At 46.4% G+C, this 27,720-nt stretch overlaps 1 protein-coding gene and 1 long non-coding RNA gene across 4 annotated transcripts in view; one reads left to right on the forward strand and one right to left on the reverse strand.

The window, feature by feature from the left end:
* Positions 1–1,479: 1,479 nt before the first annotated feature.
* Positions 1,480–27,720, reverse strand: part of LOC140491881 (uncharacterized) — a 100,968-nt gene continuing 74,727 nt past the window's right edge. For 2 of the 3 annotated variants that reach the window (XM_072590313.1, XM_072590312.1), the window contains 2 exons: positions 18,764–20,679; positions 1,480–5,142 (listed from right to left, as the gene is read on the reverse strand). In XM_072590313.1, coding sequence (XP_072446414.1) covers positions 4,591–5,142; positions 18,764–20,679 — 2,468 coding nt within the window. In that variant the 3' untranslated portion in view covers positions 1,480–4,590. Of the gene's footprint in view, positions 5,143–18,763; positions 20,680–26,251; positions 26,404–27,720 lie in introns of those variants that run through there. The other variant, XM_072590314.1, reaches the window with a different exon arrangement.
* The window catches only part of LOC140491882 (uncharacterized), a 99,448-nt gene continuing 96,137 nt past the window's right edge, over positions 24,410–27,720 (forward strand). The window contains exon 1 of the long non-coding RNA XR_011963446.1: positions 24,410–26,206. This is a non-coding gene — a long non-coding RNA (uncharacterized lncRNA). The remainder of the gene's footprint in view (positions 26,207–27,720) is intronic.

Raw genomic sequence — 27,720 nt, forward strand, 5'->3', positions numbered from 1 at the left:
TTTTCTCCACCGTCTGAGGGACTGCTAGGCCATTCATCCACTTGATGTTAAATTGATCTATATTCGTCTCTCCAACTAATTGACGTGAAAACAAGGTCTACATTCTCACTGCTCTCTGGATCTTTCCTCTGAAGGTCCTCTCGGATCTTTGATGACTCATACAGCCTCTAGTTTTGCTCATCACAGAACTGGATTTGTATTGTTCTTCACAATCATTCATCATTTTAAATGTTTATCTACTCAACTCCCCCAACCCTCTCTTTTTTCGATAGAAACTGAATCCACACATCTTCTCCTGATAGTTACAGCCTCAAAGTCCTGGTAATAATACCGAGACAGTGGGGAGCCTATAGAATTCTCTGCCACAGAAAGTGCCCAAGACCAAAACATTGAATGATTTCCAGAAGTTGTATATATTTCTTAGGGCTAAAGGGATCAAAGAGAATGGGGAGAAAGTAGGAACAGGGGACTGAGTTGAATGTTCAGACATAATCACAGTCTTGAAGGGCTAAATGGCCTACTCTTGTTAATATTTCCTGTGTTTCTATACCCCAGTGAATCCTTTTGTACCCTCTCAGGTACCTCTGTGTCCCTTTCATAAAATGTACATTGTTCTCCAAGGGTGGTCAAACCAAGCTTCAACATTTGTCCTTACTGGCTTCCTCATCACACTCTTTCTCAATGCATCCCTCATGGCTTGTTCCTATATCCTGAACAAGACAGAATCTTACCACTGCCCCTTCATATTCAGTGGTATTACCACTGCTAAATCCTCCACTATCAACATTCTGGGGTTACCATCAACCAGAAACTCAACTGGACTCATCATATAAATACAGTTGCTACAAGAGCAGGTCAGAAGCTAAGGATAATGTGGTACTCACCTTATGACTCCCAATAGCCTGCTCACCATCTACAAGGCACAAGTCAGATGTACACACCACTTGTCTGAATGAGTGCAGCTCTTAACAACACTCAAGAAGCTCAACACCATCTAGGACAAAGCAGCCTGCTTAATTGGTACCACAAACATCCAACCCCTCCACCACTGATGCTCAGTAGCAGCAGTATGTACTATCTAAAAGATGAACTGTGAAAATTCACCAAGGCTCCTAAACAGTATGTTGCAAATCCCTGACCACTACTATCTAGAAGGATAAGGGCATCACTTAAATGAGATCACCACCAGTTCCAAGATCCATCAACCTCTCACCATCCTTGGAAATAAATCACTGTTCCTTCAGTGTCAAGGAGCCCAAATACTGGAACTTCCTCCCTAAGGCCATTGAGAGTGTCCTACACCACATGGACTGCAGTGATTAATGAAGACAGCTCATCACTTTCTCCAGGGCAACTAGAGAGGTGCAATAAATCTCAAATCCTGTGAAGGAAATTTTAAAATGGCAAGAGTACAATAGGTCCATTGTGTGTGTTTGGAGGGCTTTTTGAAAGACAGGAAAGAAACAACACATCAAAGCATTTCACATCTGGATGAAATTTATATATATATTTATACCATTATCAACTGCATTTCATTTACATTATTATATATAAAACAGGACAATAATCTTTTATAATTGAAAAACTGCTGGAGAGCAAGGTAGGAATGTCTTCCCATAAAGGTCCCTTTTGGTTTTTTTTGCTGATTAACTGATGAAAGCGATATGAAGATTTGTTGCAGTGAATGAAAACCCCCTATTTCAGAGTTACTGTGGTCAAGAGTTTGAGCTTCGGTCTGGAATGAGTGGGAGGATTCTTTCTGCTTCCTTTTCTTGATAGCTAATTCTCCATCCTCCCCCTCTCCTCGACCCTGGGCCAGTCACCAACCAACATTTATCCTCAAGCAAGTCTTTGCGCCTGAAATCTGAACAGTGCGTGCTGTCAGACTATTTGACTGCAGAGGCATTATACTTCAGACTGGTCCTTGCTCCCAGCCGATCATTCATCTGTATGTGTGCACTATCCTGTTGAGTACAGGTGAACCTGTGGCTGTGCAACATAACCACCAAGTGAAAGCTTGTTTCCGGAAGCCAAAAACTCAAGTTGCCCATGTTCACAATGAAACCACTCTCTGTGCCATGAAAATTCTCAGAATAAACTGGCCACACTTTTATAGAAGGATTCAGCAAGGCGAGTGTACAAAGGTACTCTTTCCACTCACCTGGGGTGGGTGTAGCTCCAACAGACTCCAGAAGTTCGACATCCTCCAGGATAAAGCAGCCCATCCACACCCATTAAAAATACACTTGATCCACCACCTTCAACATTCACTCCCTGGCAGGAACCTCCCCAAACCGGTTTGATTCCCCTTAACTCACCCCGGCCAGGGCAAGGTGGGCAGAAGTACACCAAGGCCAATGAGTCTGAATGACCTGACGCCCATTGACGTAGTAGCTACAGATGCGAGGTGGTCCCAGATCCCATGACCAGACAGTTGCTGGCACACACATTCATACCTTGAATGGCTCACACACTGTAAGAACGGCCAACAAAGAGGTGAACTGGACAAAGTTCAAATATATTCGCTATGAATTAGCTTCTTCAAAAAAAACAATAATGGCTTTAAGAATACCCCACCTTGAGTTACCTGTATCCAACTGGAAAAGCAAAGGGGAATACATTTCTGAATGCAGAGGGAGGACAACAAGGGCAGGTGGTGTAATGGGGCGTTATCATTCTTCTGTCACAGTGCCCCGCAGCTTGACTGACTGATGTGAGAGGTTCTCTTCTGACTGGCTGAGCTCTTTATTCCTCCAGATATCATCTATAACCTATCACTCCTGGGGCCTGGCAGGTAATTCTCACATCATGGGAAAGCAGGAGACTGGACTGATGGTGGGGAATGTTTGTGTGGGAGCCAACAGAGGGGCTGGGTTTGTTGGTTGCGTGACAAACCCACCAGGAATGTGTCCATCTAGAGTTGACAACCCAAGGAGACAACAGAGAAGTTTGAGTGGAAAGATATCTCTTTCCTGAATTATACTGGGAGAGATGTGTTCCATGCTGGAGTCCTCCCTCTTCGGAACTCTGTCCTGCTGAACTTTAGTTGAATTGAGCAGTGGTCTGCCCATCACTCTGGGCCGGAACTTTCCGTCTTTCCCAGAATTACTGGTCACAGTTTGGAAAGCGTGCAATGTGCAAAAAGTAAACTTAAGAGCTTATCTTGCAGAAGCCGGATTCCATTCTCCCCTCTACACATGCATTCCCAGACATGAATACACAGGAACTCTCACTTCCGCACACATGCTGCCATATACATTTGCATTCCTGTACACATGCTTTCACTCTCACACATGCACTCCCGCGCACATACTGCCTCTTGCACACACACTCCTGTACACATGCACTCACACTGCCACATGCACACACATCCCTGGACACACCCAAACTTCTACCCACCCACTGCCACATGCACGCACAAACACACACAGCCACACGCACTCTGACTCCTGCATACATACTGCCATACATTCCTGCATTCACACCATTGCATACACACTACCACATAAACACACTCCTGCACACACTGCCATATAAAACACACACATTACCACATATACACACTACCATATACACACACACATACACTCACAATCCTGTACACATACTACTATATACACACGTGCACTCACAATCCCGCGCACACACATTGCCACAAACACACACTCCTGCACACATACTGCGACATACACACGCGCGCTCCTGCACACATTCTGCTGCTACATGCACACACACACACATGCTCAAACTCACATACACAACCATACACACACATGCACTCTCACACTCAGACACAATCACACGTGACCGTGCTCACTCTCATATACAACCACACACGGACATGCTCACACTCATACACAACCACACACACGCTCACAACCACACACACATGTACTCACTTGACATACACAACCACACACACGCTCACAACCACACACACATGTACTCACTTGACATACACAACCACACACACTTGCGCTCACACTCATTTCCACCACACACACACGCTCACTCACATACACAACCACACATACGCGTGCTCACAGAGAACCACACACACGCACCCACATACGCACTCAACCACACACACTGACATACACACGCACCCACACTCATATATACAACCACACACACTCACGCTCACTCACATACACAACCACACACACGTCGCTCACACTCATACACAACCACACATACGCATGCTCACACTGTCATACACAACCACACATACTCGTGCTCACATTCACATACACAACCACACACGTGCATGCTTACACTCACAGAACCACGCGCACTCAGATACACACACACGCACTCACGGTCACCACACACACGCGCTCACACTCACAACCACGCACACATGCTCACACTCACAACCACATACAAACACGCTCACTCACACTCACAACCAAATGTGCGCTCACGCACAAGCACACAGATGCGCTCACTCACAACCATATACACACACTTACACTCAGACACAACCTCTCACACACACACACACACACACACGTGCTCACACCTACATACACATAACTACATACCTAGGCTCACACATACACACCTTGGCCCTGCTCCCAACGTCTGACTTTACAACTGCTCACTCTGTCGGAGTTTGCTCCCAGTCCATCCCCGCGGACAGAAGTTGTAGTAACTGGGGGACCTGGGCCCGGAATCATCCGAGGCCAGTGAGAACTCCGAATCAGTGAGTGACCTGCGATAGAGACGGAGTGGTGAGCGGACAGCTGGAGTGTCTGGAGAGACCACGCTGGGTGAGAGGGGCACCTGTGGAGAGGGGCAAGGGCTGTGGGGGCTCCTGGGGCTGGGGGGCAGCTCCCCGGGAGAAGCGGGGGGGCTTGACAGCTTCTTACGACGGGCGGCACTGAGCACGTTCTTGGCCAGCAGCTCCTTAAGGCGGCGGCTATCTGGGTTGGAGCCTGGGCTGGCTTTGGGCTCACCGAGCGGACTCCAGTTATTGTAGGCTGTGCCGCCCGCTCCTGGGCTAATGCTGCTGCTGACTGGGGAAAAGGGCAATCTCGGGCTCTCTGGAGGAGTCCGAAATGTGTCTGTGTATAGCCGGGGGCTGCTCAATCTCCGCTCGAAGCTGGCCTTCCAAAGCGAGCTTCCTGGAGAGACTGGTCCCTGTGGAGCAAAGACACAACATTAATCTCATTCTTACACCATCTACCCCTCCCGGATGACAACTTCCATTTTATATAACACCTATTCACATCTACACAGTATTCCATTGAAGCACTCTCAATGGAGGTCTATCTGAAGACTACTCCCTGCTCTAATTTACCACAGAACGGCAGCTATTTTGCACACAGCAAGCTGTCACAAACAACAATGTGGTAATAACAATATTTACCTATTCCAGTAATGAATTTTGTCAGGATTTATGTGAACATTTGTGGCCTCTCTTCACAACAGTGGCAATAAACTATTATACTTCAACCTGACAGGAATTGTGGGGTTGTGTTAACATTACACGTGTAATACAGCATCTTCGACAATGCCGCATTCCCTCAGTACTGACCTTCTGACAGTGTAGCAGTCTCTCAGTATGGACTCTCCAACACTGCAGTGTACATTAGAATTGCTGGGAAGTTCCAGCCTGAATATTGTGCTCAAGTCTCCTGAGTGGTGCACAAACCCACCACTTTCCGAGGTGAGACAATTAGCTACTTAGTGAACAGGTTTGGAGGAAATCTCCATCAGTTGGAACAGGTACTGTAGGAGCTGGTGTTAATATGACTAAGAGTTGAAATGAGAGACGATCAGTTTGTAGGAATTGAACAAAGCTCAGACTGCCCTCCAGAGGATTTTCACTGTACTAACCTCTCAGTGTCCCGGCCAATGTCTGAAAATTTTACATTGACCTCCCTCAAGTGTACATCAAATAAACAGGATTCAGCCCAATCAATTCAGTCCTGTTAACTTTCCAAACGGGTGTACATCCACTTTTCTCCATTTAATACTGTCAGCATCATTGCCTATTCCATTCTTCCATATGAGTTTATCCTTTAAATACTATACTCCTCAGTCACAGGTTGAACTCTTTCATTCTCAATTGGTGGATCAGCAGATGGGGGAGGGAGTAGCCAAAACCTTCATCTGTGGCCTTTCCTCCTGCCCTCACTTTCTCGCCAGCCAGTGGAACTTCAAACCAGAGAACGAGGGCCAGATCGTTCAGGAGAGATGTTTGGAAGCACTTCCACACACAAAGGGTGGCAGAGATTTGCAATTCTTTTCTACAAATGGCACTGGATGCTACATTGTTTGTTAATTTTAAATCTGAGATAGCTAATTTTTTTGTTAAGCAGAGGTATTAAGGGATAGGGGTTAAAGGCCGATCTATGGATAGTGGAATCTCAATGACCTATTCCTGTTCCTATAAATTCAGTTAATAACTCTGGATTTGAACATAAAAGCATAATAACTAGGACTAGAGGCAATCCAGCTACTTGAGCTGGAGAGAGTAGCATAGAGTACAATGGGTGAGTGGGCTCCCCACCCCCAACCTCCTCTAGCTTATCTCTCCATGCTTCAGGCTCACTGCCTTTATTCCTGATGAAGGGCTTTTGCCCGAAACGTCGATTTCGCTGCTCGTTGGATGCTGCCTGAACTGCTGTGCTCTTCCAGCACCACTAATCCAGTATTTGATTTTCAGCATCTGCAGTCATTGTTTTTACCATGAGGGCTGAATGACCTACTCCAATTTCTTATAGTCTTATCAGACACGTCCCTTATCTCTGAAAGTTAGTCTTTATAATGGTGACTATGACAACAATTACTGATCGCTGCAAAAATCCATCTGGTTCAATAATGGGGCAGGAAATCTGCCATCCTTATCCAGTCTGGCTGACAGACGACTCCAGACCTACAGCAATGTGTATGGGTTGTTCACTGCCCTCTGAAATGACTGAAGAAACCACTCAGTTCAAGGGGCAATTATGGATGGACAAGAAAAGTTGGGCCTTGACAGTGATGTCAACAACCCATGAAAGAGTTTTTAAAAATTTAATGTGCATAACGTGGACTATTTAAAAGACTGAACTTTGAGAATGGGGGTGTATTGCTCTTTTACAGTAGATAGTGTCTTTCTCACAGTGACTCAGCCAAGTGGAACCAGTGTTCACTGCTCCCTCCACCAAAAGAGAAGGAGGGACCATTCTTCTCCATGTTGTACCAAATTTGCAATCAGTCTCTGAGGTGGAGCTGTCTCTGACTGGGGGAGGAGGGAGAAATGTTAGATGACAGGAGGCAGGAAGCGCCCATGGATTCTGGAAGGATCGGGTTGAATCAGAGTTTGGAATGATACAGGGACAGAAGTAGGCTGTTCAGCTGTTGTGTCTGGATTTAAATAAATTGGGCCAATAAAGTTTTAAAAGTTATGATTGAATCTGCTTCCAGGCTGAATATTTCAGATCACAACACACTGCTGTGAGGTTGGTCTTCCTCACTGGCTCCTTTGGTAAATGATCTAAAAACTGTCCTCTCTGGTTACCAAATCCTTCAGCCAATGTGCTCACCCCATCAAAATTCTGCATCGCCTTTTATCAAAGATCCCCTTTGTAAGTGCCTGGATTGTGCTGCCACAGGTGGTGGAGGAGGGAGATATAATAACAATGTGACAGATACATGAATAGGCAGAGAATAGAGGGATAGGTCTCTCCTGAATAGTCTGGCCCTAATGCACAGATTGAAATTCTGCTAGCTGGCCATGTAGCTGCAACTGGATTTTATTTTAGAAAGTCTTCATGTGTCGGTGCAGTCTTGGTGGGCTGAAGGGCCTATTCCTGTGCCATACTGGTCTTTGTTCTGAGGCTACCTCACCATTCCACGGTTTCCCTCCTCTTAAATTTTTGTTTTTGTTTTCTCAAAGCCTTTTGAGTTCTGGTTTCACTCACACTGCATTCCCTCCAAGACCAAGATATTGTACTGGTAGTGCTGTGCTCAGGGCTGCTCTCATCTTTATGTAGAAGGATGGCTTTCACCCCTTTGTATTCCAATCCCCAAGACCTAATGTTCCAGCATTCCATTAACTTTTTTATTTAATAACTCAGGGGAAAGATGGTGGTGTAGTGGTAAGGTTCCTCAATTAGTAATCCAGAAAACTACACAGATGCTTTCTGGATTGCACTTTGAATTCACTTTCAGACAGTGAAATTTCAAACTAATCAAACTCTGGAAGGAAAAAAAAGTCCATGGAGACCTCTGTCAATTATTGCCAAAAATCCATCTGGTTCACTCAGGCCCTTTCGGAAGGAAAATCTGTCATCCTTATCTGGTCTGGCCACAGAAATGTGATTGATTCTTAATTTAGGAATAGGGAGCCTTAATTAAGAATGGACAATAAATGCTGGCCCAGCCAGTAATGCCCCTCCTGTAAAAAATACAACTTCCTTGCAGCCAAATTTTAAAGATCCATGCAGCTGAAACCCCAAGTGCTTTCGGACCTCTGCTGTCTTAAGTTCCTGTATGAGGGGCACACACACTGGTATTTGGGTGGATTGACCTATTTCTGTGCTGTAAATCCAATCTGCATCAAGCTCTGGAATTCCTTCTCTGTAACTGCTCACTCGCCACTTTCCTTCCTTCCTTTAAATTGTTCCTTGAAGCCAACCTCTTTGGTCAAAACATTAGTCATCTGGTCCAATATCTCCCCATGTCACTCAGTGTTAAACAAGGCCTCAAAACTCGCAAAGCACCTCAGGATATTTTAAATTACATCTACGGCATTATCTGAATGCAAATTAATCATATGGTTGTTTTACAAAGGCATGGTACAGAAATCTAGCTCACAGAGGATATGCCAATATTCAAATCAATAGATACTAACTGCTATATTTGGAAACTGTTTTTAACCAAATATGATCTGGAACGTGCAAGGAGATGGTGCAGAGGCAGCTTGCTTTGTATCTAACCCTGTGCTGTCCTGTCCTGGAAGTGTTTGATTGGGACACTGTCCCTGTTCTGGGAGAGTTTAATGGGAATAGTGTAGATGATGTTTTAAAACAGTAAAGAAACTTTCCTCAGTATCTATCCTTCTGCCATCCTTGACAGAGAGTGTTTAATGGGGATAGTGTAAAAGTAGAGGTATCCACTATCTAATCCTGTGCTATCCCCATCCTGGGAATGTTTAATGGGGATAGTATGGAGAGGGATTTACTTTCACTAACAGAGTAGAGAACTCTACACTATATATCCATGTGCTGGGCTTACTTTCAGATTGAAGGTAAATAGGTTAATATTTATAGGTTTACAGGTTGCAAACTAATAAGACCACTCAAAACTTTTTAAAAATTAAGTTAAGAACTAACTAAATAAAATTTGGATTAGGTGATGTGTTTTACCTGCATGATATGGGAGCCGCAGCATGGGAAGACACCAGCAGCATGGGAAAGCAACAGCCTACTGGCATTATCACTAGACTATTAATCCTGAAACTCAGCTAACTTTCTAGGGAACCTGGATTCAAATCCTATCATAGAATATGGCAGGATTTGAATTCAATTAAAAGGTACGGGAATGAATCTACTGATGACCATGAAAGCTTTCCTAATTGTCAGGAAAGCGCCATCTGGTCCGTAAAACAAAACTGCTCCGCTTACCTGGTCTGGCCTGCATGTGACACCAGACTCATAGTAACTTTTAATTACCCTCTGAGATGGAGAAAGTGAGGATGCAGATGCTGGAGATCAGAGTCGAGAGTGTGGTGCTGGAAAAGCACAGCAGGTCAGGCTGCACCTGAGGAGCAGGAGAATCGATGTTTCAGGCTTCGGGATTCCTGATGAAGAGCTAATGCCTGAAACGTTGATTCTCTTGCTCCTTGGATGCTGACTGAACTACAGTGTTTTCCCATCACCACATTCTTGACTCTGCCCTCTGAGATAGCTTAGCAAACTAAGGGCAGCTAGGGACAGGCAGTAAAATGCTGGCCAGTCAGTGATGCCTATTAGTGAATAAAAAAAAAGCATTCCAGAACTTCAAGAGTCAGGGAACAAAGGTGAATATCGTGGCCATCACTAAGGAGAAGGTGCTGGGGATGCTGAAATATCTGAAGGTGGATAAATTTCTTGGACCAGATGGAGTACACCCCAGAGCACCCCGGAGAAGGAAACAGATGAGGAGACTGTACAGCCATTGGTACTGATCTTTCAGAAAGATCAGGCACTGGAAAATGGCTAATGTAAAAGCCCTGTTTCCTGACGCTGCCTGGCTTGTTGTGTTCTTCTAGTCTCCTGCTTGTCTTCTTAGGAAGGGTGGGTAGCAGAAGAAAGAAAATATAGGCCAGTTAGCCTTAGCTCAGTCATTGGTAAGATTTTGGAATCCATTAATGATGAGATTGAGGAGTACTTGGATGTGTTTGGCAAAATAGGGCTGAGTCAGCACAGCTTTATCAGGGGGAGGTCATGCCTGACAAATCTGTTTGAATTCTTTGAGGAGCTAATGAACAAGTTAGCAAAGGAGAGCCAGTGGAAAAGGTATATTTCCAACAAGTGGAGTTCAGTAGGCGTCAGTGATGGGGCCACAACCATTTACATTATACAGTAAAAATGTGGAAGAAGGATCTGAGGGCATTGTTGCTTAGTTTGCTGATGACACAAAGTGGAGGGACTGGTAGTGTTGAGGAGGTGGGGAGGCTGCAGAAGGATATGGACAAGCTAGGGGAGTGGGTAAAGAAATGGCAGATGGAATACAATGAGCAAAAGTGTGAGGTTATGTCCTTTGGTAGAAAGAAGAGGCACTAACTATTTTCTAAATGGAAAAAGGCTTTGGAAATCTGAAGCTCAAAGGAATTTGGGTGTCTTCGTTCAGGATTCGCTCACATGTTAGGAAGGCAAATGCAGTTTAGCATTCACTTCAAGACAGTGAGAATACAAGGGTAAAGATGTACTGCTGAGACTGTATGAAGTTCTGGTTAGACCACATTTGGAATACTGTAACATGAGCAGCTTTGGGCCCCATATTTTTGTTTCTTATTCATTTAAGGGATTTGGTCATCACTACCCAGGCCATTATTTATCACCCATCCAAATTGCCCAGAGGGCAACCACATTGCTGTAGGTCTGGAGCCACATGTGGGCCAGTTTCCTTGGTATAAGGACGGCAGTTTCCTTTCCTGAATGAACCCGGATAGGTTGTTCCAACAATCACCAAGATTCATGGTCATCATTAGACTCTTAATTCGAGATTTCTGTTGAATTCAAATTCCATCATCCACCACAGTAGGATTTGACCCACATCCCCAGAACATGACCTGGGTTTCTGGATTAACAGTCCTGCGACAAAACCAAGGAAGGATGTGTTGGCATTGGAGGGGGTCCAGAGGAGGTTTATATAAGTGGTTGAGAACTGTGTCTGTACTCAATGGAGCTCAGAAGGATGAAGGCCAATCTGATGGAAACTTGCAGAATTCTGAGAGGACTTGATAGAGTGCATGTGGAGAAGATGTTTCCACTAGGAAGACCGACTAGGACCTGAGGGCACAGCCTCAGAATGAAGGCATGACCCTTTAGAACTGAGATAAGGAGGAATTTCTTTAGCCAAAATGCAGTGAATCTGTAGAAATCGTTGCCGCAGAAGATTGTGGAGGGCCAGTCATTGAGTGTACTTAAGACAGAGATAGTTCTTGATTAGTAAAAGGCATTGAGGGTTACAGGAGAATGGGATTGAGAAGTGTATCAGCCATGATTGAATAGTGCAGTAGATTCAATGGACTGAATGGCCTAATTCTGCTCCTTTATCTAATGGTCCTTGGAGTTTGACGGGGACAGTGTTGAAAGAGTTTTACTTTCAGTTTGAAAGAATAAAGGGAAATTAGCTCTGCATCTAACCTCATGCTATCATTGTCTGTGTAATGTCTTATGGGGAGTGTTGAGGGACATTTACTTTTTATTTAAGAGTAGACAGAACTTTACCTTCAGTTTCAAAGAGCAGAGAGAGCTTTATTCTGTATTTAACCCTGTGATGTGACTGATGGGGATGGTGTTCAGGGACGTTCACTTTGCTCAAGAGTAGTTAGCTGTACTTTCAGTTTAACAGAGTAGACAAAGCTGTATCCAACCCTAGGAGTATTTGATGGGAATGGTGTTGAGGGAGCTTGCTCTGTATCTCCCTCCCATGCTGTGGCTGTTTGATGGAGGTGGCCAGCAGCAAAAAAGTCACAACAGTGTGTTGCCTCCCTCCTGCAAGGATCAAAGATATCTTGGAGAGAATGCAGAATGTTCTCAAAGGGGAGAGGGACCAGCAGGAGGTCATTGTACACATTGGAACTAATGACATAGGAAGGGAAAAGGATGAGATTCTGAAGGGAGAATTTAGAAAGTTAGGCAAGAGTTTAAAAAGGAGGTCCTTGAAGGTAGTAATATCGGAAGCCAGTGAGGGTAAGAATAGGAGGATAGAGCAGATGAATCCTTAGCTGAAGAGCTGGTGCAGGGGAGAAGCATTCACATTTCTGGATCACTGGAAGCTCTTCTGGGGTAGAAGTGACCTGCACAAGAAGGATGGATCGCACCTGAATTGGAAGGGGACTGATATACTGGCAAGGAGATTTGCTAGAGCTACTTGGGAGGATTTAAACTAGTAAGTGGTGGGGGGAACCTAGGGAAATAGAGAGGAAAGAGATCAATCTGAGACTGGTACAGTGGGAAAAAGGAGAGAGTCAAACAGTCAGGGTAGGCTGACAGGGTAGGGCAGCAACAAAGCAAAGAATAAGGTAGGACCAATAAATTAAATTGCATTTATTTCAATGCAAGAGACCTAATAGGGAAAGCAGATGAACTCAGATTATGGTGAGGATCATGGGACTAGGATATCACAGCGATTACAGAGACATGGCTCAAGGATGTACAGGACTGGCAGCTTAATGTTCCAGGATTCAAATACTACAGGAAGTATAGATAGAAAGGGGGAACAAGAGAGGAGGGGAAGTAGCGTTTTGATCAGGGCTGGCATTACGGCTGTACTTAGGGAGGATATTCCTGGGAACACATCCAGGAAAGTTTTATGGGTGGAACTGAGAAATAGGAAAGGAATGATCGCTTATCGGGAATGTATTACAGACCCCCAATAGTCAGCGGAAAATTGAGAAACAAATTTGTAAGGAGATCTCAGTTATCGGTAAGAATAGGGTGGTTATGATAGGGAATTTTAATTTTCCAAACATAGACTGGGACTGCCACAGTGTTGAGAGTTAGATGGAGAGGAATTTGTTCAGTGTGTACAAGAAAATGTCCTGATTCAGTAAGTGGATGTACCTACTAGAGAAGCTGCAAATGTTGACCTACTCTTAGGAAATAAGGCAGGTCAGGTGACTGAGCTGTCAATGGGGGAGCACTTTCAGACCAGTGACCATAATTCTATTAGTTTTAAAATAGGAGAATCTATAAATTGTTTCAAGACAGAGGTAGATAGAATCTTGGTAAGCTGGTTGTGTGTGTACGTGAGGGGGAGGGGGGGAAGACTATGGAAGATTACAGGAGTCAGTGGGAATGTAGGAATGTAGATCAATCAGATCAACCACGATCTTATTGAATGGAAGAGCAGGCTTGAGAGGGGGAGTGGTCTCTTCCTACTCCTAGTTCCTATGCTTATGGGATTTGTGACCCTGTAAGGCCTGTTGTTTTTCTTTGTCTAACTCACTGAAGCCTCACTTCCCTCAGAGGATGTGGTCTTACTCTTTTGCAAAACCACTGTGTACAGATTTTGTAAATGACTCGGATTCAGAGAACCTACAATAATTTGCTTCATTTAATCTCACGATTAAACGATTTGGGACTGAAAATAATTTAGTCTGTTGCACCTGCTTAATGCAGTTGATGATTGTAAGAAAGGTGAAGGATGTGTCAGAAGCAAGGTAGAACAGAGAGTCAAAGGGATTCAGAGACTAACACAAGTTCCTAAATTTTAGCTTGTCAGAAACATTTTTTAAACTTTTTCTTTTCAAAATAGAATTCACTGGTGACTTGTATATTAGAATTATTCAATACTGTGATTGAGCATTCAAGAATGAAGTTTGTTCCTCAGAAAAGGTGCCTGGAATATTCTGATTAACATACTCGCTAAGTCTGGTGACCATCTTCCTGTCCAATCCTGTTGTTATGTTAACTGGTCAAGTTGATTATTAAACAGCCAGGGAGGCAAGGAATGTGCAGTCTACAGATTTGAGCCGGTTGTTATTATTTTTAAAAGTGTTCACAGGATGTGGCCATTATTGACTAGGCCATTTACTGTCCATCCCTAAGGACAGTTTGAAGTCATTGCTGTAAATCTGGAGTTATGTTTAGGCCAGACCATGCAAGGACAGCAGATTTCCCTCCCTAAAGAATATTGTTTTAAAATCCCAACTGGTTCACCAATCGACAGTGGTTACATGGTTGCCATTAAACAAGGTTTTAATTTCAGATTTTTACTGAGTCCAAGTTTCACATTTGCCCTGATGGAGTATGAGCACATGTTCCAGGAGCATCAACCTGGGGTTTTATGCATGTCCCAAAATGAGTGTGGGTTGATTTGAGATTTATGCCTTTTCCCTCACCAGTGAATGGTCAAGACGGAAGCTGTGAGTAGGCAAGGCCTTGGTAAAATAGGACTATTAACTCGATCTCTCTGCTCTTCCTGACCCAACCTCTGTTCTGCAATACTTGACCGAATTTAGGAGATCACTTCATGGGACTAAAATCTCAGGCTCACACCGAACGACTTAGAACTGCAAAGCTACTGTGGGAGCTTTGACCCGTTATGCCTTTATCAGTGCTTTCAAAGAAGTCTCCAACTAGTCCCACTTCCTATCTTTTCCTAAATTCCTGCAAAATTCTTAAATGTTTACCCCAACTGTTTTGAAGTGCACGCCAGATCATGAAAGCTTCCAAGTAACAAAAAATCTCTCCTCCCCTCCTGCTCTGCTTTCTTTGCCTATCACCTTAAACCTCAAGATTTTTTGAACATTTTTGTTAAATCTCTTTTGTGCTGTGAGAAGTGTCTGCAGAAAATACCAGAGGAACTCAGCAGATCCTGCGGGGGGTGGGAAGAGAAAGAGAGAGAGAGAGAGAGAGAGAGAGAGAGAGAGAGAGAGAGAGAGAGAGAGAGAGAGAGAGAAACAGTTAACGTTGAGTCCGATATGACTCTTCTTCAGGATGAAGCTGAACTTGAAGCATTAACTCTTTCTCTCTACACAGACCCAGCCAGGCCTGCTGAGTTTCTCTAGCACCTTCCTGTTTTTAAGTCATAGCCTGAGATTGTAGTCAACACTCATTAATGATGACCTCAGCTGTTCTGAGGTCTGTGGAAGCCTCTGTAATAATCTGAAAAAGCTAATTCTGAGCAAAAGAGCAAACATATACACAAGTCACACAGAGAGAGAGGGGAAAAGAAAGAGAAAGTGTCCAGAAAGGGAAATAAAGAAGCTTTATTAAAGTGTGGGATACAATCCAAGCATAAATACAACAGCAGATCTCAACAGGTTGCAGAGGAAATGAGAGAAGAGGTGAGTTTACAATATCTCTGGCATTGTGTCATAATTACACAGAAACAAGAGAGAGGGAGAGCTCAGTGATGTCAGTCGTGTCAACTCCCAAGGTTAGTCAGTAAAGATGAAATCTACTTCTTCATGTCCCAGTTCCAGGCGTTGGAGACTAATCTACAAGTTCTAGCGTAACCCCTTACTTTCTCACTGATCTTGAAATGTGAGTCTAATTCATGGAGACCAAGTTCACATGGGAAAGTGGAAAACAATTTACCCAGAACATGGAAGTTTTCTTTTGAACCTTAACAGTGTGGTCCCTAAGCTTGCCTCTGCGCCACAATTCCACAGCTCATTAACCAGGCCACAGCCTACCCCGAATTCATATGGCATCCCCATAACCAACCACCCTCCCCAGACATTTCCCATTCCCCAGTTTTGTCCCATTCCCACCCTGAAGGAGCAACCTACGCATTAGAGCTAAGGATTCCCATGCATCAATGGGAGTGGGAGTTTGTGCACCACCTTGGGATGGATTCTTCAGCTAAAACTTAGCAAACAGTTGAGAGGCAGGGGGATCACAATGTGCATCACACATCGCTGCCCACACCAAGAAGCTGATTTAACCCACTGCCCTCACCCAGTGATTTGAATCTCCGCAGTCCACTTATCCCAGCATGGCCCTGAAAGGCATTGACTGACAGCAGAACAACTTCAACCTCAACCTGCTTGATATTATAGCAGCTCTGCTCAGCTCTTATGTCTCATTCTTCATAGCACCCACAATGTCAGGTTGATATGTAGCTTGGCCAGAATTTAGGATCTGCAGGCAGGCTGCGAACAAATCCCTGACCTAACAAATAATCCCTAACTTGTTGTAGAGTGCATTCGTAAAAGTCCCTTTGTAAGACGTACACGTCCTAAACTCTAAAGCTTGCTGAAAAAAAAGAACGCAGGATGGTGAGACAAAAGTGAGGAGAATATTAAATAAAAACTAGACAGTTGCCAAGTAACAGGAAGGCAGCATCTGGAGTTCCAAATAGGTGAGGTGGAGAAGGGTGTTGTAGATTTGTGGACAGTGAGAAAGAGTGGAAAAAGGGAGGATAGTAAAGAGGAGGAGGGAAAGGTTCAGAGTGGAGGGGAAGAGTGTAGTTACAAGGAGAGGGAGGGACTGACACTTTGACAGTGTTGCACTCCCTTGGACGTAGCATTGGGGGTGTCAGCCTGGATCCTTGGGCAGCTGATAGCAATGAGGGTGGAGAATGTGTGTATGGGGGCTCTTCTTGTGGCATAGTGGTAGTGTCCCTACGTCTGGATCTGTAGGCCTAGGTTCAAGTTTCATCTGCTCCAGAGGTGTGCAATAACATTTCTGAACAGTTAATGAGAAACAAAAGGTTTATTTTCCCTGCAGTGTCAGAGGCTGAGGGGGTGACTTGATAGAAGTTTCTAAAACCATGAGTGGCATGGACAGAGTGAGTAGTCAACATTGTTTCCCCAGGATAGGAGAGTCCAAAACTGAAAAGCATGGATTTAAGGTAAGAGGGGAAAGATTTAAAAAGCACCTAAGGAGCAACTTTTTCATGCAGAGAGTGGCGTGTGTATGGAATGAACTACCAGAGGAAGTGATGTAGGCTGGTACAATTACAACGCTTAAAAAGGCATCTGGATGGGTAGATGAATAGGAAGGGTTTGGAGGGATATGGGCCAAACGGGACTACATTAATTTAGAGGTAAAAACAATGACTGCAGATGCTGGAAACCAGATTCTGGATTAGTGGTGCTGGAAGAGCACAGCAGTTCAGGCAGCATCCAAGGATCTTTGAAATCGACGTTTCAGGCAAAAGCCCTTCATCAGGAATAAAGGCAGTGAGCCTGAAGCGTGGAGAGATAAGCTAGAGGAGGGTGGGGATGGGGAGAAAGTAGCATAGAGTACAATGGGTGAGTGGGGAAGGGGATGAAGGCGATAGGTCAGGGAGGAGAGGGTGGCGAGGATTGGTGGAAAAGGAGATAGGCAGGTAGGACAAGTCCGGACAAGTCATGGGACAGTGCTGAGCTGGAAGTTTGGAACTAGGGTGAGGTGGGGGAAGGGGAAATGAGGAAACTGTTGAAGTCCACATTGATGCCCTGGGGTTGAAGTGTTCTGAGGCGGAAGATGAGGCGTTCTTCCTCCAGGCGTCTGGTGGTGAGGGAGCGGCGGTGAAGGAGGCCCAGGACCTCCATGTCCTCGGCAGAGTGGGAGGGGGAGTTGAAATGTTGGACCACGGGGCGGTGTGGTTGATTGGTGCGGGTGTCCCGTAGATGTTCCCTAAAGCGCTCTGCTAGGAGGCGCCCAGTCTCCCCAATGTAGAGGAAACTGCATCGGGAGCAACGGATACAATAAATGATATTAGTGGATGTGCAAGTAAAACTTTGATGGATGTGGAAGGCTCCTTTAGGGCCTTGGATAGAGGTGAGGGAGGAGGTGTGGGCACAGGTTTTACAGTTCCTGCGGTGGCAGGGGAAAGTGCCAGGATGGGAGGGTGGGTTGTAGGGGGGCGTGGTCCTAGGCTATCTGGTTGGCATGGATGAGTTGGACCGGTCTGTTTCTGTGCTGCGGAACTCTCCGACTCTAGGATGGCACTCTCTATGTCGCATTGGGGGTATGGGCTGGATTATGGGCTTAGCTTTCGGCTTTTGGATTTGAACCAATAACATTCAAACACAGGGTCGCTAGAGCTGCTTGGTGAGCCATGATTGATTTGTCTTGACATTTGTGAATCTGGGCCAGTGAGGGGTTAGTGGCAGGACCTTTCAAGCAGCTGATGGGTGATGAAGGTGGAGGATTTTTGTTTTGTCTGGGGGCCCTGTTGTGCCTTAGTGGTATAGCCCCTGCCTCTGGAACAGGAGGCTTGGGTTCAAGTCCCAAGAGAAACGTCGAATCTCCTGCTCCTTGGATGCTGCCTGACCTGCTGCGCTTTTCCAGCAACCATCTTTTCCAGAGGTGTGTAAATAATATGATGGGGAGTAAACTAAAATAGGTTTCTGTTTTGAGGCATTTGCACCTGGATCCCAAACTGAGGCAACAGGAAATTACACTGGCGTTTACAGCAGGCCATTCAGCCCATCGACCCTGTGCTGGACTCCACTGGAGAGCTCCTCCCAGCTGATTTTTGTCCTCTTTCGGACACTAAGAGCAGGCAACTTTGGGATTTTTCTTTTTCTCTCCCCCCCACCCCCGTCCCCCCGCCCAAAACCCCGCGGTTTTCCCATCGATTCCCGCTCTTTTCAGAAAAGCAGACCGAAAGGCTTCCACACCTGGGGTTCCAGTCCAGCTTTCCGGGCGGAGAAGGAGGGTCTCGGGGCTTGCGGCACCTCCTTGGCGGCTCGGGGGGACGGGGAGCTGCTGCTGCTGCTGCTGGGGCCGGGGTGAGGAAGAGGAGGCTGGAAGCTCGGAGCTAGGGGCTCGGCCGCGGCGGGGCTCGGCTCGGTGAATCCGTTGAGCCGGGAGGAGGCGGCAGGAGGAGGCTTGGCGGCCGTCGGGGGGCACGAGGAGAGCGGCACCGAGCTCTGCCTGAGGTAGGAGGCCTGGCCGGGGTTAGGCCTGACGAGGCGGGGCGGAGAGGGGGCCCCTCTGGGCAGCGAGCTGAGGGGGCTCTTCTCCGGAGTGATGATGAACAGCGAGGAGCTCAGCTGCTGGCGGCGGGGGGGAGCAGGCCCGGGGTTCCCGTTCGCCTTGCCCACCTGGGCGAAGGCGGATACCGGAGAGCGGCGGCCGAGGGCCAGGCCCGATCCCGGACGCTCGGGCGGCGGGTCGCCGCATTTCCAAGATGGCGGCAGGGACATGGTGGGGGAAGGCGGCCTGGGCCTGGTCTCCATGGCGACCGGCGCCTCGATGGTGTACCTCTCCATCCGGGTCTGCCGCCGCGCGAACAGCTCCGCCCCTTTACCTTTGACCTCGGCCAGGGCCTGGCTGGCGCCTGAGGCGCGCGGGGCCCGGAGCTCGGGCGGCTTGAGGCACGACGCCCACTCGGGAACCGGCGGCTCGCCGCGGTCGTGACCGCGCCCCCTCCCGCTGGGCGGCTTGGGGGCCACGGGGGGCGACGGCTTCTTCTGGTTGAAGTTGGCGGCCTCCGCGCCGAGGCCCAGGCTGTCGTCCTCCTCCGCCGCCGCCGCCGCCTCGGCCTGGCCGCCCCTCCGCTTCTGGACGTCGATGCCCTGCACCAGCGAGAGGAGCTCGGGGTTCGGCGCCACCTTGGGCTTCTCGTGGAAGGTGAACATGGGCTTCCTGGCCGCCCTCCGCGCCCTCGACTCCTCCAGGATGCCGGTCTTGTGGGCCCACGCGGGCGGCCGCTCTAGGCCCGGCGAGCTGGACCCTGGAGGCGGTGCCGAGGATGTCCTGGTGGAGGCCGCCGGCGCGTGGGAGTAAACCGGGCCGTACGGAGCGATCTCAGGAACACCGGCCGGCGGCTTGTAGGGCTTCGGGGAGCCCCCTTCCACCGAGAAGGGCTTGGGTGTCCTGTTGGCCAAGGGTGCCCGCCTCTCTTCGGGCCTGTGGGCCATGTGGCTCTCTCCATGTTGACCTCCCCCGGTTTGACCATTGACCTCTCTCTGTAGATGCTCACCGTCTGGGTTGCGTGGCGGGCACGAACTCTGCAAATGGACCTCCACTGCCGTCCTGGCCGGTTTCACCGAATGGTTGATCTCCACTGGATGTGGCCCCGTGGGGCTCTGGAGCCCCAGCTCATGCCCAGGCTCCCCCTCGCCTCCATCCTCCTCCGCTGCCTCTTCATCCCTTTGACCCCCGTCCTCGGACCCGTGGTCTCCTGCCGCTCCCGTCTGGCCTCTCTGGTCCACTGCCTCCTCGTGGTTTCCGACTGTCAGCGTGGGCTCCATGGTGTGGCCCTCAGCTTTCCCCTGAAAGCGCTGGAGGCTGGTGTCCCCCGAGGAGTCAGACGTTGCGGGCAGTTCTCTGCCTGGCTCCCCAGCTAGACTGTCTCCAGGGTCTCGGCCCTCTCCATCAGCAGGGCTGCCCGGTTCCAGGTCACGGCAGTGCTGTCGCTGGCCGTAACTCGTTAAGGTGAATGCATTCACTCTCTTCCTGCGCCTGTTGAAGAGCAAGACGCCTTTGGAGTTGGTACTTGGTGGAGTAGTCAGCTGGGCTGCAATTTTCTGGCTTTGGATCCTAGCGTCTTTTGCCTCCTGTTCACTCGCACTGAGGCTGCGGCAGAGACCTGCAGGGCAATGACAAAGATTGTTATGTGGACGCTGCAGAACTGGACAGGCAAAGGCTCCCTGCAACACCTCTCTCCCACACTCACCCCTCCCTCATTCTCTTACACATGTCCCCTGTCCCACACACTCATCCCCCATCTCACCTACAGACTTCTATCTTCTCCCCCAGAACCCTGCCCCTCCCCTCTCACCTATATACTCGCACCCCACAAATGCTTCCCCCCCCTTTCCTACTCTGCGTGCTGTCTCAGTACAGGTTGTTCTGCTATTTCATTAGCCTGATTTGGCTATAACTTGATTGATGAATTGTGGACATAGTGTTATTAAAACAAACTTTCCACTGGACAGATATAGTGATTTTTCTATTAGTGATTTTCTACAGTGTGATTTTTTTCATTATATCATTATAGAGGAAAATAACCGTCACAGCAAAACGACCTGTACCAACATAGTCCTCTGATCTATTTCTGTGTGGATTGATTTTAACGATCGTGCCCCTACTACACGTGTCACTTACACCCCACCGATATGGGAGGGAACAGTGTTTTTCCCTGGTTTGGGAGAGTAGGAGTAGAGAGTGTCTCGAGCTAGGTCACACCTAGCTCAGTGGGTGGCACAGTGGTTAGCACTGCTGCCTCACAGCGCCAGAGACCCGGGTTCAATTCCCGCCTCAGGTGACTGACTGTGTGGAGTTTGCACGTTCTCCCAGTGTCTGCGTGGGTTTCCTCCGGGTGCTCCGGTTTCCTCCCACAGTCCGAAAGATGTGCAGGTAAGGTGAATTGGCCATGCTAAATTGCCCGTAGTGTTAGGTAAGGGGTAAATGTAGGTTTATGGGTGGGTTGCGCTTCGGCAGGTCGGTGTGGACTTGTTGGGCTGAAGGGCCTGTTTCCACACTAATGTAATCTAAACCTGAGACAGGTTATTTAGGTCTGAGATGTGGAGGAGATTTTTTCACTCAAGTAGTGAATCTTTGGAAATGGGGTAATAATGCAGGAAAGGGACATCCAAGGAGATCAGCTGTGATCTAGGCCAGTGATGGAATGGGCTCGATGGGCCAAATCATCACCCATGTCCACTGTTTCTCATGTTCCTATCTTTTAAGTGTGACAACTTGTTATAGTCTGGTGGTGAAAGCTTATTCCCTCCTGGCAGAGACAAAAAATGAAGTAAAATGGGCCCACAGTGAGCTGGTAAGAAGGATACTGTACTAGCTTGGTCATAGGGTTTTTTTTGGACTACAGATCTGTGATAAATGCTGGAGCCCCTGTTGTTTGTAATTTTGTAAATAATTTGGAGAACAATGTAGGTGGCCTGATTAGTAAGATTGCAGATGGCACAAAGATTTGGAGAAGTTGCAGATAATGAGCATTGCCAGAGGATACAGCAGGATCTTGATAGGCTGGAGACTTGGATGGAGAAATGGCAGATGGAGTTTAATCCGAACCAATGGGTTGATGCATTTTGGAAGATCTAATGCAGGAGGGAAGCGCACAGGAAATAGCTGAACCATGAATAGCAACAATATACAGAGGAATCTCTGCATACAGGTCCATAGTTCCCTAAAATTGGAAACACAAATGGATCAGGTGGTCAAGAAAGTATATGATTTGTTTGCCTTCATTGTTCAGGGTGTAGAGTATAAAATTGTAGGTCAAAAGATGTGCAGGTTAGGTGAATTGGCCATGCTAAATTGCCCATAGTATTTGGTGCATCATTCAGAGGCAAATGGGACTGGGTGGGTTATTCTTCGGAGAGTCGGTGTGGAATTGTTGGGCCGAAGGGCCTGTTTCCGCACTGTAGGTAATCTAATCTTGAGTTGGGTACTTGTTGAAAGATGACAACATCCAACTCATGTAGTACAAGTAACTTTTTAAGGGGGAAATGAAATAAATGCTTCTAAGAGGAAAAGTAATTATATTCAGAAAGGAGACTGAATGTGAAACTAACTCAACAGAATCACAAGGCTTTTACAGTGTCGAATGAGACTATTTGGTCCATCATGTCTACCAGTCCTGCCTTTTCCCTGTGACTGCAGTCTTGTGGAGAGATTGAGGGATTTTTTTTAGATTAGATTACTTAGTGTGGAAACAGGCCCTTCAGCCTAACAAGTCCACACCTACCCGCTGAAGAGCAACCCACCCAGATCCACTCCTCTACATTTACATCTTCACCTAACACTACGGGCAATTTAGCAGGGCCAATTCACCTGACCTGCACATTTTTGGAGTGTGGGAGGAAACCGGAGCACCCGGAGGAAACCCACGCAAACTCCACGCAGATAGTTGCCTGAGGCGGGAATTGAACCCAGGTCTTTGGCACTGTGAGGCAACAGTGCTAACCACTGTGCCATCGTGCCACCCATTTGAGTTAGTCCCAGTAATTTGGTAACATTTCCGAGAGATCTTCACCTGACTTCAATCTGTATTGAAAATGTTTTTTCTTCTGGTATCATTAATTGGTTTTAGCATGTAGATGAACACCCCATTTGTAGCCTCCATTAATACGTTGATGGCATTGTAGTTCACAGTGTGGTACAGGAGGTGCACACTGACTAAGATCAGGCAGGGATAAGTTTTCTTTGCCTGACAACATTAATGCTTTAGTCATGTTTTTTAAACAATAATCCAATTGCTTCACTCACATTTCTCTCCAGTGCCAAACTGCGAGTGTATTCAATTTCTAAAATCAGTTTCACTGCTTGACATGGTGATCTCCTGACCTCTAGGGTAATTGCTGCATCCAAATAGTGGGAAACAGCTCTTCCAAAACATTCTACAGTTTCCTAGCCACTTCATCGTTTCTACAATCTACAAGGCATAAACCAGGAGTGTGATGGAATATTCCCCACATGCCTGGATGAGTTTAGCTCCAACAACACTCAGAAGCTTGACACCATCCAGGACAATGCAGCCTGCTTGATTGGCATCACATTCACAAACATCTAAACTCTCCACCATCAATGCTCAGTAGTAGCAGTGTCCGCTATCTACAACATGCATTGCAACAATTCACAAGACTTCTTAGATAGCACCTTCTAAACCAGCAACTGTGATTATTTGGACGGACAAGCACAGCACATAGGAACACCAGCACCTGCAAGTTCCCCATCAAGTCAAACACCATCCTGACTTGGAAATACATCATTGTTCCTTCAGTGTTGCTGTGTCAAAATCCTCTCCCTAATAGCATTGTTGGTCTACCTACAGCACGTGGACCGTAGCGGTTCAAGAAGGCAGCTCACCACACCTTTGAAGCGCAGCTAGGGACAGGCAATAAATGCTGGACGTCAATGTCATAAGAAGGCATGTTATATTCATTGCAAGATGTTGTTAGCTGTGACTCAGAGAGCAGTGCACATCCCTCTTTACAGGATTGAGAGTTTAAAACTTGAACACAGTCCGGACAGAGACCCTGGAGTCAGCACAGAGACCCTGGAGTCAGCACAGAAGGAAGTGCTGCAGTTATCTTTTGAATGATCCCTTCAGCTATGATCTCATCTACCATTGCAGGTGATACAAAAAAAAACCACGGCTACAATTTGAAGAAAAACCGGAGGGTGTACCCCCCCACTCCTAGACACCTTTAACCTTCAACGACAGTGCTGGGTTAGTGGTACTGGAAGATCACAGCAGTTCAGGCATCATCCAAGTAGCTCCGAAATCGATGTTTCGGGCAAAAGCCCTTCATCAGGAATAAAACCGATGAAGGGCTTTTGCACGAAACGTCGATTTCGAAGCTACTTGGATGCTGCCTGAACTGCTGTGCTCTTCCAGCACCACTAATCCAGAAACTGGTTTCCAGCATCTGCAGTCATTGTTTTTCCCTCGTTGATTTCAACGACAGTGCAGCAGTTAACAGAATAACCTCTATTATCTGAACATCAGTTATCCAAATTTCAGATTATCTGAACAAGATCTCAAGGTTCCATAAAAATGCTATCCATTATCCGAACAAGTCATTATCTGGACTCTCAGTTATCCAAACAAAATATTCCCCACCCGCCTCGTTTGGATAATCAAGGTTGTTCTGTATGGAGTTATGAAAACTGCTGTTTTTGTGTGAGTTTGCTGTGCACAACTTGTGTGCTGTTTTTCCTGCGGTCCATCAAAGGTAAAATCACCAGGTCACGAGAGAGGGATGATAGATGGTGGCTTAACCTGATGGTCGCCACTCCTCAGGCAAGGGGATAGGTTGTGGAGGAGAATCTTTCATGGTAACCTGACCAGGATTGAACCCATGCTGTTGCCATCACACAAGCACATCACATCTAGCCAACTGAGCTAAAACAATAAAAGAAATTGCTGGAGAGACTCAGCACGTTTCGCAGCATTTGTGGAGAGAGAGAGAAAAAGCACAGTTAACATTGCTAAGTTTCGTCAGCAATTTCTGTTTCTGTTTCAGATCTTCTGCATGTGCAATTCTGTATTTTATTTCGGCCAACTGAACTAACTCCCGCCCCACACCCGGAATCCAAAGAAAGTAACTTCATTGGTCACAGGACACTCAGGCAGTAAAAGGCGCTAGGTAAAGGCAAGCTTTACACTGTACGATGTGTCCCGACTGTGCTAACAGGAGGTGGCGCCAGATTATGCTCAGAAATTTACACAGGGCCAGTAAACACGGAGTTTGAACTTTACTTTGAACCAAGCGGAACAAAACACGAGTTTCACCCATCGCTTTTAAACCTGTCATCGTACAGGTCCAAAGTTAAAAGGCAGACAGATCCCCAGGAAATATGCCGCAAACACACCAAGACTGATTTCACATTGTCATTCCTCATCAGAAATACTGCACCCCAAACACTCCAGCTGTTAGACCACTCTCTTAAAAGTCCAGATCACGAATAACCCTATTGTTTTTAAAGACACTCCAAGTTATTTAAATCCTAACCTGCTACCTCAAACTGGGAACTCTTAAATTCTGTAGCCAAATTAAATACTGAGTCTATTAGATCTTTTAAGAATCACTTATGACAATATTTTCACGCTCTCCAAATCAGCTGAGAAACGTTTACAGTTAAGGTTTCAATTCATCTTGTACTTTCTCCAAAAGTTTTTTACTAACATTTTTTGAGAAGTTAAATTCTCTGAGGGAGAAAAACTGTTGCCTGTTCTAAATATTAACTTTGTTTTCAATAAAGCCAAAAATTGGTAGGTTTTTTTAAACTGCATTTAAGAAAGAACGATTGACTTTGTGGAAAAGGTAAAATGTAAAAAAAAAGTAGTTACTGACTGTCAGGTTTCGAATATTTGATCTTACCGTTCTCCCAATAGCTGAGACCAGAGTGTAAAGTCACCGCCTGCTTTGTTGCAATTTAACTGTAGCGTTTGCAACGCCCTTTCTTAACCCTGTTGCTCCTGCTATCGGATGTCCCAGCAACGAATGCATGTGTCTGTCAGACTTAACTTTAACTTTCCTCACAGCGGAATGAAAGAGAGGGGGTAATCTACGGATTCATTCTCCACCAGACAGCAACAGCGATTCTCTCCGAATGGGTCGCACGCACCTTCTTAAAGCAACGACGGGGTAGGACGATCTGAGTTATCTGTGTGTGTGTGTGTTTTTTTTCACCTGAACTTTGATAAGTGTTTTCCGGTCCCCGCCCCTCATTCCACAGAATGGGTACAGTGCACAGGAGGAGGCCATCCGGCCCGCGCTCTCTGTGCCGGCTCTCCCAATGAGCATCTGGCCCTGCTGCCATTATCCTGCCTTCTCCCCGTCACCCGGCACACCCCCTTTCAAATTACTGTCCCGTTTCTTCTCGAAAGCCTAGATGGATCCTGCCTCCAGCAGACTGTCACGCCGTACACTCACTAAACCCTACCCACAAGACCAGGGGATAGGAGCAGCAGTAGGCCATTCAGCCCATCGAGTCTGCTCTGCCATTCAATTATATCTGACTGATGCGATAATACTCAAGTCCACTTTGCTGCCTTTCCCCCGTTACCCTTGATGTCTTTGCAGATTAGAATCTATCTCTGCCTTGAATAGACTTAATGGCCGTTCCTCACCAGCCCTGTGCAACTTTCCAAAGTTGCAAATATCAGTTTTGCTTCTTTAAAACCATGCCCTCTTGTTCTTGATTCTGTCATGAGTCTCCCTCACCGTTCTTTCCAGATCTCTCCTGATTTTGACTACTCCAATCAGGTCTCCTCTTAACCATCTTCTCCAAGTAAAAGCAGTCCAGCTTCTATAGTCACTAATCTATCATTACCTGGCAAATGTCTTTACTCACAACAACAACACAAACTTGCATTTGTATAGTCCCTTTAACTGACTGTTAAGAACATACCAAACCATGTAATAGGTGTGCTATTAGGCAACATTGCACTGGGCTCAATCAATGGCTAGTAAACTGCCTAAAACTTGTACAAGGAGGTAGGTTTTAAGGAACTGAGGGGAAAAATGTGAAAAGCTTTGGGAGGAAGTTAATGTCAGAGGATGTGCACGCAGTGAGAATGGACATTGCACAGAAATTGCAGAGAGTTGGAGGGCTGGATTTGTTTTTTCCCAATCCCAAATAGACCAAGTTGGGGGGCAGTTGAGTTAATCTTGAAGCAAATTGAATACCTCCTGCGGCTTTTGGAATATACATCCTTTACAAAGATGATACCTGGACTTCAGAGGTTATGTTATGAGGAGAGATTAGACAATTAGGACTGTTTTCTCTAGAATTTAGGAGGTTAAGGAGTGATCTAATCAAGGTGTTCAGGATATTAACAGGGTAACACAGGATTCATACAGATAACCTGTTTCCATTGGTTCTAGATTCTAGAACCGAGGGCATAGCCTGAGCATTAGAATTCAGGAGAGATGTTTGAAAAAGCACTTCTACACGTAAAGGGTAGTGGAGGTTTGTAGCTCTCTTCCTCAAAAGGCAGTTGATGCTAATTCAATTTTTGAATTTATACCTGAGATAGACAACCTTTTATTAAGCAACGGATATAGGCCCAAAGCAGCATTTGGAATAGGCCAAGATCAGCCATGATTCAAACCTAATGACAGAGCAGGCTCGAAGGGCTGAATGGCCTATTCCTGTT

This window comes from Chiloscyllium punctatum, chromosome 20, assembly GCF_047496795.1.
Source record: "Chiloscyllium punctatum isolate Juve2018m chromosome 20, sChiPun1.3, whole genome shotgun sequence".
Classification (NCBI taxonomy): domain Eukaryota; kingdom Metazoa; phylum Chordata; class Chondrichthyes; order Orectolobiformes; family Hemiscylliidae; genus Chiloscyllium; species Chiloscyllium punctatum.